The sequence below is a fragment of the Coenobita brevimanus genome, chromosome 94 (assembly GCF_032717465.1).
Source record: "Coenobita brevimanus isolate Jiangsu-jjx chromosome 94, ASM3271746v2, whole genome shotgun sequence".
Classification (NCBI taxonomy): domain Eukaryota; kingdom Metazoa; phylum Arthropoda; class Malacostraca; order Decapoda; family Coenobitidae; genus Coenobita; species Coenobita brevimanus.
The window spans coordinates 15,363,406-15,381,300 of NC_137047.1; the positions used below are offsets into that span (position 1 = coordinate 15,363,406).

General features: G+C 40.4%; 1 protein-coding gene across 1 annotated transcript; it reads left to right on the forward strand.

Moving 5' to 3' along the window:
* The first annotated feature begins 1,765 nt into the window (after window positions 1-1,765).
* LOC145412819 (C-type lectin domain family 17, member A-like) lies at window positions 1,766-5,395 on the forward strand. The gene is made up of 4 exons (XM_080282607.1): window positions 1,766-1,853; window positions 3,385-3,567; window positions 4,433-4,589; window positions 5,287-5,395. The coding sequence occupies exons 1-4, from the start codon at window positions 1,769-1,771 to the stop codon at window positions 5,369-5,371; spliced, it is 510 nt and encodes a 169-aa protein (XP_080138733.1). The 5' UTR covers window positions 1,766-1,768; the 3' UTR covers window positions 5,372-5,395.
* Window positions 5,396-17,895: the final 12,500 nt, after the last annotated feature.

Genomic DNA, 17,895 nt, shown 5'->3' on the forward strand with positions numbered 1-17,895 from the left:
AAGGTCTTGTGCTAGAGGAAGGGTGGACCTCAGCAAACACTGATGCACAGCCTTAGTGACCCCCGTACAGTCGACAGACATTAATCAAGGCCTTCTTCTCCCTGTCGGGTGTCAGAATGCTAAAAATCAAATGAAACATTTCTAATTCTATATACCTATCTTTGTAAGGACTAGTTTGGTTACTGTTTTCAAAAGCTTTGTATTATCTTGCCTTTATCTGCCTATCTAGGTATCAAGCTAAACTTGGTATGTGACAATTATTCTTGCATAATTACTCTATCAGTTAAAACTGTTGTTTGAAAAATATTCACCCAGCGATATAGATAGATAGATAGATAGATAGATAGATGTAAGAATGTTTGGATACGTGTGTGAAAATTGATTCTGGTGTAAGCAAAGCAAGGGATTATAGCAAACAGCCCAACCTGTTATTATCATACTTTCTTGTTATAAAATATTATGATTATTGTGCATATTTCATGTGTGTGTGTGTGTGTGTGTGTGTGTGTGTGTGTGTGTGTGTGTGTGTGTGTGTGTGTGTGTGTGTGCCTGTGTGTGAGTGTGTGTGCCTGTGTGTCTGTGTGGCGACTTCTGGAGACCATGGCGTTTGTTTCCTGTGCCTGAGGCTTAAAAAGCCCCCGGGAGGGCCCGAAATACCACACAGTCGAGATTCTCTGGAGCAGATACACACACATCTCTGGTATGTGTCTATGTGTTTCAGCACACACACACACACACACACACACACACACACACACACACACACACACACACACACACACACACACACACACACACACACACACCTTCTTTGGTATGTGTCTCATCACTCTTCTAATGCACACACATCTCTAACAGTGTGTTATTGTTTCTAACTCAGGCACACTAGTGGTTTTCTTTGGTATGTCTCTCAACACTTTTCTAACACTTCTAACACTCTATTACACTGTTCAAGCAGTTCAGGGTTTTCATGCACTGTACTTTGTTTTTGTAAGTCTCATCTGTCCTTTTCTAGCACATTTTATTTTGTACCACCTTCTGTCTCTACTAACTCACTGTCACACATACACGCACACACACACACACACAAACACACACAGTATTAGAGGTATATTTTTCCACTTAAATTGTGCCCTTTACATAACACGCGAGAGATTAACTTGCAGTATCAGTTAAGGGGTTGACTTGCCCTTTAAATGTAAACTGGGAGACTGATGTTCCATTTAATGTAAACTGGGAGACTGGTGTGCCCTTTTAATTGTAAACTGGGAGACATGTGTACCTTTTAGTTGTCAGCTGGGAGATTGGTGTTCCCTTTAGTTATCAGCTGGGAGATTGGTGTTCCCTTTAAAAATCAGCTGGAGGATTGACGTGGCCTTCGAGTATCCGTATGTGCTTTGTCCATGTCAGCTGGGAGGACTTAATCTTACTTATACGAGTGTAGGATTTGTTATCTGCATTTCATCGTCATCAAAAATCATTCTTATTTTTTTCAGAGTTCAGGGATTTTTCTCTTGCATCTTATTGTTATACGAGTCTTCCTTTCGTTATATGAGTCTAGAATTATTCTTTTGAAGTTCATTGTCATTCGAATGTTTATACTCGAATCTACTGTCGTCTAAATTTACGTTTATGCAAGATTTTGGGAACTGTTCTCTCGCATTTCATTGCCATGGGAGTTTAGGGATTATTTTATTGCAATTCACGGTTATCCAAATTTCACATTATGTCTAACTTTATGCTAATTTAGCCCTCCCTGTGCAGCACGATGAAGGCCGTGGCTGTGCTGGTGTTGCTGCTGGTGTGGACCGCTGTGTCTCATGCCCGCCTTGACTTCGGCCAACAAGAACAAGGTGAGCAGTACGGGCTTTGATAATAATAATAATAATAATAATAATAATATCTGATGTTTTGTTTGATAGGTTTGGTATTATTAATTTTCTCCCTAGTACAATTATTTCTTTTTTATGTTTCCGACTCTGGACATACTCGTAAGCTTCAGAGCCCGTCCTCTGGGGTCCAGCAGTCATTCTACGTACCATCCACCTCCACACATCACCACTTCGGCGCGAACACTCACCGTCTACTGTATATTTAATACAAGCTAGGGCTATCTCATACAGGGCTGGTGTACTGGTATTTGGTGGGTGTTTTTCCGACATGTAGGCTGGTCTTATGTAGATTAGTAACGTCTGTTTTAGCGAAATTCAGAGCCTTAAACTTTTCTTTGCCTCAGCCGGGATTTGAACCTGCGTTCATTAGGATAGTTGACCACGTCTACCGCCTCCCCCTTTGTATTTGTTTTGGTTTGGTGCAACAGGCAGAATAAATTGCTGAAGAAGAGGCGTTACGAAATCTCCGAACAGAATCAAATTAATGCGACCCAGAGATCGAGACTGACCTTTGTAATTGAACCTGAAAACTCTCCCAAATGCCTGTAACTTATTCTTAGCTGAATAAAATCGTAAGGTGTTAGATGAAATAAAGTACTGATGTCTCGACCCTGAAAAAGGGTTAATGGTACCGATAATAACACTCATTGGTTAATATGGCTCACATCGACTACATAACGGCGTTTGGAACAGAATATGATACAGTAGTTGTCTTGACCGTGGGAGGGTTAAATGTACCAGCATTAACAGTCATATGCTCACCTTCTCTCTCATTATCGGTACACTGTCATTCTCGTAACCTTTGGACAGCATCGTCTGGTTATATCCCTATGGCAATGAAACTTACGTACTTTTTTTATTGCTATTTCCTAATGATCTTATTCAGCTTAGGGAAGAGCTCTCGCGGTGAAAGGGTCGCTGAAAGTTACATCTAACACTTCCAGCTCGAAAAGCCTCTCGCAAACTGAAGAAAATCCCCTGAGGGTAGCATATAATAAAACTGACCCACAAAATCGTATCATGGTGAAAGCAATTAGCCTCTTCACTCGCTGACGTGTTTTGGGGCTCATTCTTGCTTTCTCCGGACGATTGTATTAAGAGCTGGCGAAGGCTTTTCTACCTGGTGGAGTTAGATATGCTAGTAGCCTCCATTAATCACTTCACTACAATCGATCTTCTCCAAGCTGGGGGGAAAAATCTCCAGAGGATAGAATGAATAAACGTCTAACTACGTTATCGGATTAAGGGTTTTACACTAATTTGCCTTGGAGATTTCGTAGCATCCCTTTCTTAGCGGGTTATTTCGCCTATTGTACATTAATATGCCACTACATGTCATTATATAAATAATGTCTACATTAAAACGATATAAACAGAATACGAGAGAATAGTAATACGTAGCAGGCACAAAATGTCGCTGAAGAAGAGGTGCTCCGAAGCTTCCTGAATTTGGTCATGAACTGGTTAGCTCCAACTCTCCTCCCCCTCGCAGAAGCCGAGTTCCCGACCTGCGAGGACATGTACCACAGCATCGCGGGCAAGTGCTTCAGATTCCATCAGTCGCGTCACTCTTGGCCGGCCGCCCGGCAGGTGTGTCAGCGTGAAGACGGCGACCTGGCTTCTGTCACTAACGAGGCTGAGTACTCCGGTCTCCTTGCACACATCAACGCCAATTGTGAGCGTTTGCATGGCTGTTTCACTGCCTTTATCCATCTGTCTTCCTATCTGTCTATATATCTGTCGATCCATCCGTCCATCTATCTGCCCGTCTATCTACCTATCTGTCTATCTGTTTATCTACCTATATTTTTGTCTGTCCGTCTGTCTGCCTGTCTGTCTTTCTATCCTCCTATCTCTTCGCTGTGTCTGTCTGTCTGTCTATGTTTGTCTGCCTATGTGTATGTCTGCGTGTGAGTGTATACCATTAATTTGGAGTGTGTGGTGTAGCAGTGTATACTTCTTGATTTGGAGTGAGTGGCGTGGCAGTGCACATTGTTTGATGTGGAGTGGGAGTATGGTGTGGAGGTGTATACTTCTTGATCTGGAGTGAGTGTGTGGTCTGACAATGTATTCATTTTAATCTGGAGTGAGTGTGTGGCGTGACAGTGTATACTTTAGTGAGTTTGTGGTGTGGGAGTGTGGAGTTCTCTTCCTAGCTAGGAGAGTGGTGTGTGCTCTCTGTGCCTATTGAGAGAGTGGTATGCATTCTCCAAATCTCTTTAGAGTGGTGTGCGCTTTCCATGTATGTTGTGGGAAGGGCGTGGTATTTCTGTGTCGACTGAAAGATTATTATGCCCTATCTCTCTCAGCTGATGTAGTGGTTTATGTTCTGCATGTCTGTCTAGAAAATGGTATATTTTTATTTTATTTATTTAATTTTTTGTTTATTTTGATTGGAAGAATGAGGTGCTATTTCAGTATCAAACTTCCAACAGAGTAAGCTGTCTAGGCTAAGATGAATAAAATCGTATGTAGGTTGCTAAAATGAACCAACAGAGTAACTCGCCTAATTCCCAGCGCCTTTTTGAACACTTCTGCAGATCCCGGCACGTACTGGACCTCCGGGCATACAATGAACGGGCAGTGGAGGTGGGCTGCGAAGAATGGCGAGAATGCCGTCGTGAACAGTGAGTGGTGGGGGAGGTCACCCTCCACCGCTAACAACCAGTGTGCTTACTTCTGCTCCAACACCCACAGGTAAGACAATACGTACGATAGACACCGTTTTTTCTTATTTTCGTTTTTCCTTTTTTAACTTTTTTTTTTTTTTTTTTTTTGTCTCCAGCACTCCTCAAGTAACCATCATTTTCATAATTGCTTAAAGTAAATAATTTAGTTGAATCTGAGGTCGGAGACGTTCCCGTAAGCAGAATAAGATAATGAAGACTGTTTTAAACGTGAAACACTTAAATAGAAGGAAACGGAAGGGGGAGGGAAAAAAATTATATGGCTGTGTTCTCCCCGAGTGGGTGAATCCGTGTCAGCGCGTCTAGCTGGCAACTGGAGGAACCCGAGATCGATTCTTATGCCGATCAGACTCTTAGATAAAGCTTGTTTCCCTCTTGTCCTTGTTCACCCAGAAGTTCAGATTGGGTTATTGCGGCATGACTTGCAATCCATAGGCATTAATCCAAGCCTTTCTCTTCTTCTTCCTCCTCCTCCTCCTTTTCTTCTAGTTCTTGTTCTTACTGTTCTTGTTCTTTTTCTTGTTCTTCATGTTCTTTTCTTCTTCTTCTTCTTCTTCTTCTTCTTTTAGGGCACAAGGACAAGGCGTGATAGGCATTAATGTAAGCCTTCACCACCACCATCACCACCACCACCACCACCATTATCATCATCATCATCATCGTTATTATTATTATTATTATTATTATTATTATTATTATTATTTTAGGTACTGGAACAAGTCATGTAGTCAGTCGCTCCGCTACATCTGCGAGAAGAGATATGGCGGAGTGCCCGATGTGGAGGCAGTGTGAGTAGGGGCGGCTCTGGCAGGGAGGGGAAAAGGTGGGGGGAGCAGGAGGAAGGAGGAAGGGAGCATCATCATCAACAGCAGGGGCAGGAGGCAGGAGGAAGAAGCATCATCATCAACAGCAGGGGCAGGAAGAAGGAGGAAGAAGCATCATCAGCAACAGCAGGGGCAGGAGGAAGGAGCATCATCATCATCAGCAGGGGCAGGAAGAAGGAGGAAGGGAGCATCATCATTAACAGCAGGGGCAGGAGGAAGGAGGAAGGAGCATCATCAGCAGCAGCAGCGTGAGAAAGATTCAGAAGTATGCATGGAAAAAGCAGGCGTACTCAGCAGAAGCATGAGAAAGATCGAGAATTAAGGATGGAAAAAGCTTATCATCAGCAGCAGCAGAAGCAACATCCTAATTCCATGGCCCTCTTATTTACTGGGGGTGAGAAAGATCCAAAAAACAAAAGTAAAAAAAAAATCAACATCAACATCATCGGCAACAATTTAACTCTACGTCCTTCTGATAAATGAAAAATGAAAAAATCCAGAAATATATGCATAGGAATGGAAAACCTGTAGCGTCATCATCAACAGCGTCTCAACATCCTAACCCTACATCCTTTTACTGTATAGGGAAGGTAAGATCCAGAGATGCACGTAAGAATGGAAAAACTCTGTCAACTTCAGCTTCTTTCAGCATCCTAACGCTTTATCCTAATACATGGGGTAGGAAAGACACACACACACACACACACACACACACACACACACACACACACACACACACACACACACACACACACACACACACACACACACACACACACACACACACACACACACACACACACACACACACACACACACACATCCAACTATCTATCTACTTATCCATCTATGAAGGAATGAAAAGCTCTGTCATCATCTTCTTCAGCATTCTATCATATTCTTCCGCTTCCTACCCCTACTCCCGTCTGATATATGGAATGGGAAGGATCCTGATATAAGAATGAGAACCACAGAAGTAAGAGAATTGCCAACAGAATACGAAATACCATCATCATCATCAACAACATCAACATCCTATCCCATTTCCTGTAAGACGGAGTAGGAAGGGACAGGAAACAGGGAAATGGGAAAATAGGAAAGCCAACAGAGTGCTCAGTATCACGATTATCATCATCCAATTTTCTTTTATCAGCTTCGTCAGTAATATCATGCCTACCCTAATCCTCTTTAAAATATGAGGGGAGGGGGAAGGGTACAAAATTAGGAGAGACAAAACACATGGATGATATTAACAGTGAGAGAAATGTTAGCACTGTTTTCGGTATCATCATCCTAACCCTGTATTCTTCGCGGGATGGAAAAGGCGGAAAAATAGAAATATCTGACTGTCTTTCACTCAGGCTTTGATGAGATAGATAGATTGATAGATAGATAGATAGATAGATAGAGAGAGAGGGAGAGAGAGAGAGAAACCTAAAAGAGAGAGAGAGAGAGAGAGAGAGAGAGAGAGAGAGAGAGAGAGAGAGAAACCTAAACCATAGTGTACTCAACCATAGTACTTTATATAGTTGGAGATTAAGCATTTTGTGGTCCACTCTGTTACTCTGCAGGAAACAATACTAATACTAACAACAACAACAACATAATAATAATAATAATAACAGAGGCTTTTAACGTTGTCTTAGGAAGGGTTCAAGGTCCTCTTCCTTATTGACTGTGTTTATATCTTGCACTTTAATATTCTCTTGTGTGTTATTTAGGTCTTTTCCATGTTGACATAACTGGCATAAATGACACAGATGAGAATGACGACGTGGCGTACATAGAAATAAAATAGTAAGGAAGAAGAGCTACTTAGCCTCCTAAGATGACGAGAACAGGTCTTTGAATATCGCCTGCGTATAAAACAACTAAACAACTGTTACCTACATTGTACCTGTAGCAGTAATCAATAAATTACTCAGTGATGTACCAGGTGTATTATTAACATCATTTAACTATTTTTTGTCCTCTAGTCTTGCTAGCGCCAGACGATTTTAATTAGGCTTTGTATTTATTTATTTATTCATTTATTTATTTATTACGTCTCACTCTGGTCACAGGCTTAACCTTCCACTCCCTGAGACCCATCATTCACTCCACGTGTCATATACCGACAGTGTCACTATTTCGACGCTAATACCCACCGGCTGTCTTATTGAGAACTGGTGTGATGGTGTTAGCGGAGGTGTTTCTATGACATGTCGGTGGGCTTTGTTGAAGATCTGTTAAGGGTGTTTTATCGAAATTCATATAATCAAACTGTTCCCTGCCCCCTACTCTGGGATCGAACTCGCATCGCTCTGGATATCAGACCACTTCTCTAATCACGTGACCACCACCTCTCATAGCGAAGGAGTTCAGGTGAGCGCTGTGTATGAGGGAGGGGGAATGAAAAAAAAAAAAAAAAAGGAAATGAGAAAAAGAACAGGGACAAAAGAAAAGAAAAGAGTGTATGGGGGAGGGAGGGGATGAATAAAACGAAAATAAGAGAAAAAGAAAGAGAGAGAAAGGAAAAGGAAAAAGAAAAAGTGTATGGGGAGGGAGGAAATTAAAAAAAAAAAAACGAAAATAAGAGAAAAAGACAGAAAGAAAAAGGAAAAGAAAAAGAAAGAACAGAGGAAAAAAAAAACTCAGTATCAATACAATACTCTTCACATTTTAACCTGGTTCAGATTTTCGTCTTTTTGTAGCTTAGTTCACGTAGGTCAGTGGAGAAACAGACAGTGCTACAGCTCTGCATCGCTTTCACAACACTGCATCGTAACTAGCATCATATTTTATTGTTCATCTATATTTACAACTCAGCATTCAGGGTGGAGAGGGGGCAATTTTAGACCAAGTTAGAGCAAAAGATGAATATGACCACCACGTCACCTCTCTCTCTCTCTCTCTCTCTCTCTCTCTCTCTCTCTCTCTCTCTCTCTCTCTCTCTCTCTCTCAGTAATAGTTTCCACAAGTAGCTTGTCAGGGTGTGAGATAATTAGTGAAACAACTTGCCTGCAACAATTACTTCCGGAAAGGAGCCACAACTTGTATGATGAGGAAATCTGCAAGTGCAAATTAATAAAGTCTCCTTCCCTCAACAACTTGCCAACGAGGACATTTGCTTGTGTCGTAAGCCGTTCGATGCGTGAGAGCGTCGCGTGCTTACTTTTTCTGCTGTTGTTGGAGAGAGCTTCCATTTTAGACATCACCAAGATCGCATTTATAAGCCTACAACACCCATCTGAAATGGTGTGCTTCCCCCCCCCCCCTCCCGCCGTTGCACCAACCTTCATCGTCCCAGCCTGTCCCGCCCACTCCTCTCCACCCACCACACCCCATCTAAAAAACTTCAATATTTCAGCTTTCCCACTGCCAATGTCACCTTTAATAAAGTACAGCGCTCATATTAACAGGGTATACTCCTCCCGCCCTGCCTAATCACACACCATCATTCCATCAATTCCTACCCACCCCTCTCCACCATTTCCACTCATTTCCTTCCTCGCATCCCTGTCTTGGATTTACTCCTCACTGCTGACCCACGACCACTCAGGAAACAGAGCTCAAGAGGAGATAAATATAGAGATATGCATAAAATGAGTCAGCAAACAGAGTAAGAAAGATGAAAAATACTGAAAATTATAAAAAAAAATATATATATAAGTCAGAAAGTAGAAAAGAGAGAAAAGACGATACAGGCGGTACATAAAGTGGGTCAAACTAAAGAAAAAGAAGACTGATTAAGATATAAAGTTATATATAGTGGGTCTGAAAGCAAGAGAGAGAGAGAGAGAGAGAGAACGAATTAGAAGACATATATACGAGTATATATATATATATATATATATATATATATATATATATATATATATATATATATATATATATATATATATATATATATATATATATATATATATATATATATATATATATATATATATATATATATATATATATATATATATATATATATATATATATATATATATATTTTTATGTATGTATGTGTGTGTGTGTGTGTGTGTGTGTGTGTGTGTGTGTGTGTGTGTGTGTGTGTGTGTGTGTGTGAGTGTGTGTGTGTGTGTGTGTGTGTGTGTGTGTGTGTGTGTGTGTGTGTGTGTGTGTGTGTGTGTGTGTGTGTGTGTACAGTATGTTAGAGAATGGAATAAGATAAATTAAGAAAATATAGGATATACAAGCAGGTAAAAAAAAAAAAAAGCAGAAAAAGAACGAAGCAGATTTCAGAAAGCAACATAACAGACAGACGGCTTAAAAAACAAAACAAGTGCGCCTACATGGAGTGGAAAATAACACGTTAAGATAACAGGTGGGGATTTCAGGTTGCGTAACTACATATCGTACCGAGACACAAGGCGAAAGGGAAAGGGAAAGGATGTTTCAGCTGTTCATATGATAAGCCAGTGGGGTAGGTTTTTATCTTATTTTTGCTACCACCATTCGACTTTACTCAGTCTGTGATTTTCATTTTTTGATCCGACGGAGTAATAAATAGCCTTAGTGTAGAGGTAATCTTTTTCAATGATGAATAAAATCAGATGCAGGCAAGAAGGAGAAAAAAAAAAAATCAAGCATAGGACACAGCACCAAGAGGACTCACACGATAAGCTCTGAGGTGGGGGATGTCCTTGTTTATGCGTTCTTGCTACATTCAGACGATTTTATTAGGCTCAGGAGAGATTTGTGGGACTGGATGGGTCAGATATGGCATCAACACCTTCTCTAATAGAGGTCCTTCCTAAGTTTATTAAAATCTTTGGGTGGTAGGAAGAATAAAATATAAAAATACATCATTGAACTATAGAGATTAATATATCGAGAGAGAGTTTGCTACCAGAAAAATGTCGGTACACTAAAATTCTAATAAACACACGAAGCAGTTAATAATGGTTACTGATTGCTTGCATTACTGGGAAAAAAAAAAAAACTATGAAGAAAGTATGCTCAGTGTAAATAATGCAATAACTGTTGCATCAAATAAATCACACCAAAATTCTAAGCGGTGGTAAAACAGCAATTACGAAGAGGAAAAAAAAGAAAAAAAGGACGACTCGAATGCGCATATGACGTGTTTTGCGTTATAACCCAACGATCTGCAGACGATATTATTTAGCTTAGGAGACATTTTTAGGACTGGGAGAATTATATACAGCCTTTGGAGACTCCCTTCAGCCCAAAATATCTCCTCTAAGTTAGCTAAAATCGTCTGGTAGTAACAAGAAGAAACCGAAAAGGCGTTAGAGGATCCAAAGGGGCCCAGAGGAAATGGGAGTGAGGTCATGTGAAGATATGGATCAAGCTAACGAAAAGGAATACTCTCTCTCTCTCTCTCTCGCCCAGCCACCTGCGTCCTGTTTGTCAATTGCCCAGTGTTGTCAAGCCGATAAAGAATGGACTCCAGGATGCGAGAGAGAGAGAGAGAGAGAGAGAGAGAGAGAGAGAGAGAGAGAGAGAGAGAGAGAGAGTTTAAAACTGCAAGGAGTAATAAATGAAAAAAAAAAAAAAAGAGTAAATAGATCCTTTCCATCTTACAAGTGAACACACAGAAGTTAGAAAATAAAAAAGTTAATATCACACAACATCGGAGAATAAATGACAAGAATTAAATGAAGGATGATAAAAATAAGGAGCAAATGGATAATGATAACTGAATTGGAAAAAAGTGTGGAATAATATTATCAGAGTTATTAATTTCTTCATCACGAATAGGTCTCTCCACTAAGCTGAATAAGATCGTCTGGCGGCAGGAAGAATAAATAATATAAAGACGTCCTCGTACTGAAGGGGTGGAGAAAAATGGTGGCACTGAGGTCGAGGAGTATGTAGGAAAAGATAGAGGACAGGATGCATGATGTTTGGTAATGTTTATTTGATTGTTATATCTTAAGGGCTTTAAACGAGACATACATACAGATATACATACTATACAGAAAGAGAGAGAGAGAGAGAGAGAGAGAGAGAGAGAGAGAGAGAGAGAGAGAGAGAGAGAGAGAGAGGCAAATGGACTTAAATGGAGGGACAAGGTGGGGGAGTAGATTTGTAGAGAAAATTTAGCCTAATATTTCTTTTTTTTTTTTCACTTTCCTGTGCTGGCTAATATTCTTAAGCTGAGGCAGGCTAGGTATGTATCTCTTCCCACAGACACAGATGATTCTCTTTGATATGATGCGTCAGGGAGGAGAGTGACGGACATGCTCTAAGTGGGATGTAAACACAGAGGAAGAGTATATGGGAACGTTTGTGCTTGGGTGTACATGAGGGAGGATGGTGTGTTGTGGGAGGAGGAGGTTGGGTCGTTGCTAAGAAGGGATAAAAAGGACAGGGTAGCCCCACACAGGATGAGGCTTCCGACATAAGATGGACAGGCATACGTGCTGACTGACAGGGAGAAAAACACATCTAGGAAAACAGATAAATAGACAGATAAAGAAAATGATGGACAGCTAAAGACAGGCGTACATACTGACTGACAGGAAGGAAAAAAGATATATAGGCAGATAAAGAAAGAGACAGATAGTTAAACAGATAGAGAGTAACTAAATACAGTAGATAGATATTTCGACAGAGGCAGAGAGAGACCGATAGTAGACAGATGGTAGATGGTAAATAGAAATAGACAGGTGAGTGGCTAGATAGATAGATGGATAAATAGATAATTGGACAGATACATAACGACAGATAGACAGATTAGTAGAGAGAGAGAGAGAGAGAGAGAGAGAGAGAGAAGTACCCTACTCCTCACAATAATTTTCACCCAAAATTTAAGCCACTTAATTTTCTTCTGGTCTCAACAGTACAAGTTCCCCACCAAAAACATGAACTCCTAACCTGAATATGGCCGTAAAGTTTGTCTGTGCTTCTTCTGGGCCGATTCAATCTCACACAGCTGCATCTTCTCTAGTAACGACTTTATTCAGCTGAGAGTAATGATCGTAGGCTCTCCCATTTTTGAGTCAGTTGGAAGATGTCGATGGTCATTATAATTGTACGAAATGAATCTGTGCGTCTGTCTGAGCCGAAAACTCAAATCTCAGAGAGTACTGATCGTAGAAGAAAACGCTATTAATAAAAGTTGTTTAGAGTCACAACTTCTGTTCACATGTCACTCAACCAGCACTGGGAGTCATCCAGGAGGGATATATAATAGTCAAGTTTTCATCTAACAGTATTATTACAGTCTACCTGGCTCACAGATGATGGGTAGTCCGGTGTTTTTATTTTTTCTTGGAAGGAACAATCCTGCCGGCTCCTGGCCTTTGGTTCCTTCTTCCTTGCATTAAACACACACACACACACACACACACACACACACACACACACACACACACACACACACACACACACACACACACACACACACACACACACACACACACACACACACACACACACACACACACACACACACACACACTAAACCGCTAAGTGGAATGCAAGTTCCCTAGTTTTTCACGAAAATTGTTGAAGTAAGTGGGTAGGATGGAACATGTTTAACCCCCTGTATATGGTTGCTGGCTGCACTCAGTACTGTGGTATGCAGGCTGACCACGACTAACAGCCATAGGTGCTCCAAGAATTGAAAAAAAAAAAAAAAATTAGGGGTTTGCATTCCACTTGGCAAATTAAAATTTAACCATAGGGTACTAAGTCATAAGAGCGTGAGTCTTGAAACTGTCACTATTAATCCACTCATGGTAGGAACAGGTCTAGTATTCTACTGCAGCTAACGCTGCACATTAGAGGAGATAGCATCCCTAATTTATGGAGACATTTTGAACCCATCTCATGATACGCTGCGACCCAACATTTAACTTTTATGTAAACTGATTAAAGAAAATGCCTTTTATTGCTATATTCATTTTATTGCCAGAGCCGGACTGAGCGTGGCTCCGGAGTGTCGAAAGGTTCTGCTACTTGGGTTACATGATGAGTGAGGGGAATGGAGTGGTGGGAGAAGGTGAGTGGGGTTGTAGATGTCTAGATCAAGAGAGTAGAAGTTAGTTCAGATCCGAGTGACAGAAGCGGTTGAAAGGCATTTAAGAGAGATATTTCCCATACTGTACGTGAAGGGCCTCTATGTTAGTACAAAAGTAGGTTAAGCACGTCATGTGTGAAAAGTGTAATGTCCTGTAATAATGAAACGCAGGTAAATTAAAAATGACAATGTTTTCAGACGCCTGTGTATCGAAATGAGAACAATGAGTTGAATGTGCTATTTCATACTGAGAGAACATCGTGTGAAGAATCAAGAAGACGTTTGAATATGAAGTGAAGGTGGTGCGTGCAGGTCACTTAAGACAGTTTGGTCATGTGTGGCGAATTCGTGAGCGTAAGTGGTTTGAACGGAAGGGAAGGGAGAGCTCTTATGTGAAGAAGTGGGAGAGCTCATGTAGGTAAACCAAGTTAAATCGTGGACCTCAGTGAGGACCTTAGGAGTAAGAGACTTAATCGAGACGTTGTTGAAGATTATGCAGCGGGGAGAGAGACTAGTAAACATGACTGATCAGCGAAGGCATTAAAAACTACCCTGAAAAATGACGTCTAACATATTCAGCATTTTCTTTGATCTTTTCATACAAAAGTTAAATGTCAGATCGCAGAGCATCGTGAAATGGATTCGAAATCTCTCCATAAATTAGGGGTGCTATCTTCCTCTCTCATGTGCCATCTCCTCGGTTATGCTTCTACTCCAACATGCTACGCACTCGTGATGGGTGAGGGCAGCATGCACGCATACTTGTGTATGGGGGGATACCGCTCACCCACTTGTATTACGATATTATCCACACATCAGTTATTTTCGTCAACCATGCAAATGAGAGGTATTAGAGAGGTATCTAGATTACAAGGACCGCTTTCTCTGTGGCATGTAGTGTTTTTAATGTGAATATAGAAATCGCTGAGGAAGTGGTGTTGTGAACTTAAGTCGATGAGAATACAGGCTAAGATCATTATAAGGTAAAAACAGCAGACAAGGAGATATACAGAACCATATCCTTGTTAACTGGATATTTCGCAAAACTTCTACCTCAGCGATTTATTTTGCGTATCACAGGTTATCATCATTTTGTGTGCTACTGGTACACACTATATCGATATTAATAAGACATAAATAACATACAAGAGAATTTTAAGGCATCGTATACAATATACGGTAAACCGCTAAATAAGAGATACTACAAAGCCTCCGTTAACGAGAAATAAGTCGAAGGAAGACAAAATGATGACCTTTTGTTCTTCCCTTCACCATGACCCTTCATCCTTTGGGTTGATTTCTCTATTACTCACTGTTCTCTCTCTCTCTCTCTCTCTCTCTCTCTCTCTCCTACTAGATGTCTGTTCCTTTATATGATACATTTCTCCAATTTCTTGTACTGCACTTCGTTCCTCTACTACTACATCTGTCCTCTCTTCTACAACCTCTTGCCTTTTTCTCCTACATATAATTCTTCCACTACATTTCTTTTTCTACATCTCTCTCTTCTACTCGTCTTTTTCTTCTCTACAGCATCTCTCTTACTTCCTCTATTACATATCTCTTTCTCCCTCTAGTACAAACCTCACCCTTCCGCCACAGATCTTTATTTCTCCTATGTCTCTTTCATCTGCTCATGTCTTTTTCTTCTTTACTACATCTCTTTCTTCTACAACATATCTATCTCTCTTCTACTACATCTCTCTCTTATTTTACTATAACTCCCTTTCTTCTACTAAATCTCTCTTCCTTTCTCTCCTAATTTTAAAGTTTCGACGCAACTGATACCCCCATCCTTACTTTCCCCAGCACAGCCATAAGATCTATTCCACTATTGAAAATTACTTACAAAATCGACTTGGTAGTACTCGACTGAATACTAGAAAGGAAATTTAAAGTCTCAAATCGTTCTAGGGTTATGATAAATGTGTTCTAAGAAGGGCCATGTTTTTGTGTCTAAATCTTTGTTCTTATCACTGACAAAGAGCTGTGGCCGCAGCTGCACGGATTTCCTTTGTTTTTTGTTGTTGTCTGGCTGTGTGTGTGTGTGTGTGTGTGTGTGTGTGTGTGTGTGTGTGTGTGTGTGTGTGTGTGTGTGTGTGTGTGTGTGACGGATCATGCTTTTAAACAGACAAATATACTTCCTGATAAATGAACATCGGCTAACTGAAGAAGATAACTACAAGAAGTATAATAGATAGATGGGTATAAAAAATCGCATGGACATAATTAGATGGTGTATACTGTAATATGCCGGGTAAAATATAGATGTAGATATTTTGGAGCATCCAGGAATTAAAATTGAGGGTTCCATTAGGTAAATCATTATCCCCTGTCCATGATATTGAGAAAGACTAAAGGAGAGAGAGAGGGGAAAAAAAAAAAAGCATTGCGATTCTACTTGGATCCTCTCGAAACTCACCGAATATATCTAATACTCTGGCAGGACGTACGTATCATTAGATTTATATTCCTCTATTGTGTAGGAAGTGCAGCCAGCCTCCCTGTCCACCTCATACGCTTCTGGTTAAATTATGAAACAATACACAGGCTGACGAAAAGGTATATGTAAGCAGAAAGATGGTTAAACTAGGAAAATATATACTGTGCACATAAAGAAAAAAAAAGTAACTTGTGGTACAGATAAAAATAAACATGATCCAGAAAAGTGGGTGAACGTTATTTGGAAAACTTTAACTGAGAGAGAGAGAGAGAGAGAGAGAGAGAGAGAGAGAGCTTTCCCTCCTCAACATCAGCAACCCTTTCTCCGCACCACCATCTTGCACAGTCACTTTTGTTGCTCCGTCATGTTGGATTAAGAGATTGTGGTGGTGATGGTGGAGATGGTGATGGAGGTAATGATGACTGTGTGGGTGGTGGAAAAGGTGGTGGTAGTGATAGTAGTGATGATGGTGGGGGTAATGCTGGTAGTGATGGTGGTGGTGGTAGTGATGGAAGTAAGGATGGTAACAGTAATGGTGATAGTGATGCTGGTATTGTTGGTAATGATGACTGAGTTGGTATATTGTGGTGGTCATGGCGGTGGTAATGATGCTGGTAGATCGTGGTAATTGTGGTTGTGATGACTGTTGGTAATGAAGGTAGCAGTAAGGGATGTAATGGCAATGGTGGCTGTGATAGTGGTAATGATTGTAATGGTGATGGTGGTGGCTGTAGTTATATGATGTGGACTAAGAATTTTTACGACAGTCGTGGATATGTTCAGCATGCCGATTCCAATTCAAGAATTATTTACTTATTTATTCATTCATTTACTTACTTTCAGAAATGCAGTATCCCCATAACTAACAGATGTCTCTAGTGAGTAAAGAAATGTTCTGGAGGTTTCAGGGGTATAATGTAAAAAGACATTATTGTACTGAAGAGATAAATATTTCCCTTATGCCTTTTAATGGTATCTCATTAAAATAATCAGCAATTATATATGGGTTGGTATCTCACTTCAGAATTTAGGAACCCCTGAAATGTAAAAGAGCTTCTCCGTTATGTTGTATTCAGCTGAGAGTGAGTCATGGGAGCCAAAGGGAGTAAATGTCATCATTCATCCTCTCATGATTGCGTCTTCTTTATTATCCAAGCTTACGCCAGACGATTTTATTCAACTGACAGCCAGTCATGGGCTGCCGAGAGCGTTATTGTCTTAAAAGAAAAAAGAAAAAAAAAAAAGATTCATAGCAACAGAGAGTTTTTCCTTTCAAAAAACACAAAAGATCCTGACTAATTTTGGCATGTTGTTCCAGTATGTGCAGTACCAGAGCCGGCCAACTGCTTCTGTCAATATCACTTTCCCTGATCGTCGTGCTCAAGTAACAGGTTAACACTAAACGATTTTGTGCTACCGAGAGAAGTTGTTGTTGTTATCTCAGTCAAGCCTTTTTCGCTGCTCTGAACTCACCTAATGACTATATTCAAGCTGGATTTTGTTCATCTGAGAGATAGTCCAACAAATTAGTTAATTATTTATGTATTTATTTTCATTTTGCGGTGCGACATTGGGAGGGGGGGGGTGAATTTAGATGCATGTTTAAGGGAATTTAAAGTGTTAGTATTAAATGTCACATCATGGATGAAGAGTTCCAAACTAATAAAGTATGCATAGAACTCCAAAACATCTGTTGACTAAAATTTAAAAATCAAATCATTTAAATTATTCCGAGAGAGAGAGAGAGAGAGAGAGAGAGAGAGGTATATTACGTGCTTGCTCGATCGTATTGGGAACTTTAGTGTCAGCGGCACAAGATGTATGACGATTGTTTCCGCCTGGTGCACGAGCTGTGGGGCGTAGTAATGGCGAAGTGAGGCAAGAAAGTGTAGCTTATGATGGAGATGCAATGAATGGATTCCCGTCTTAGATAACGTAAAAATCACAGTCAAGGAAAATGATGGTGCAAGAGGGCCATGTATACCAAAAAGAACAACCAAGGAGAAACCTAGGGCAAACTATTGTAACTTGTGTGGCCAAACCCAGTCTTCTACAGGTTATCTTT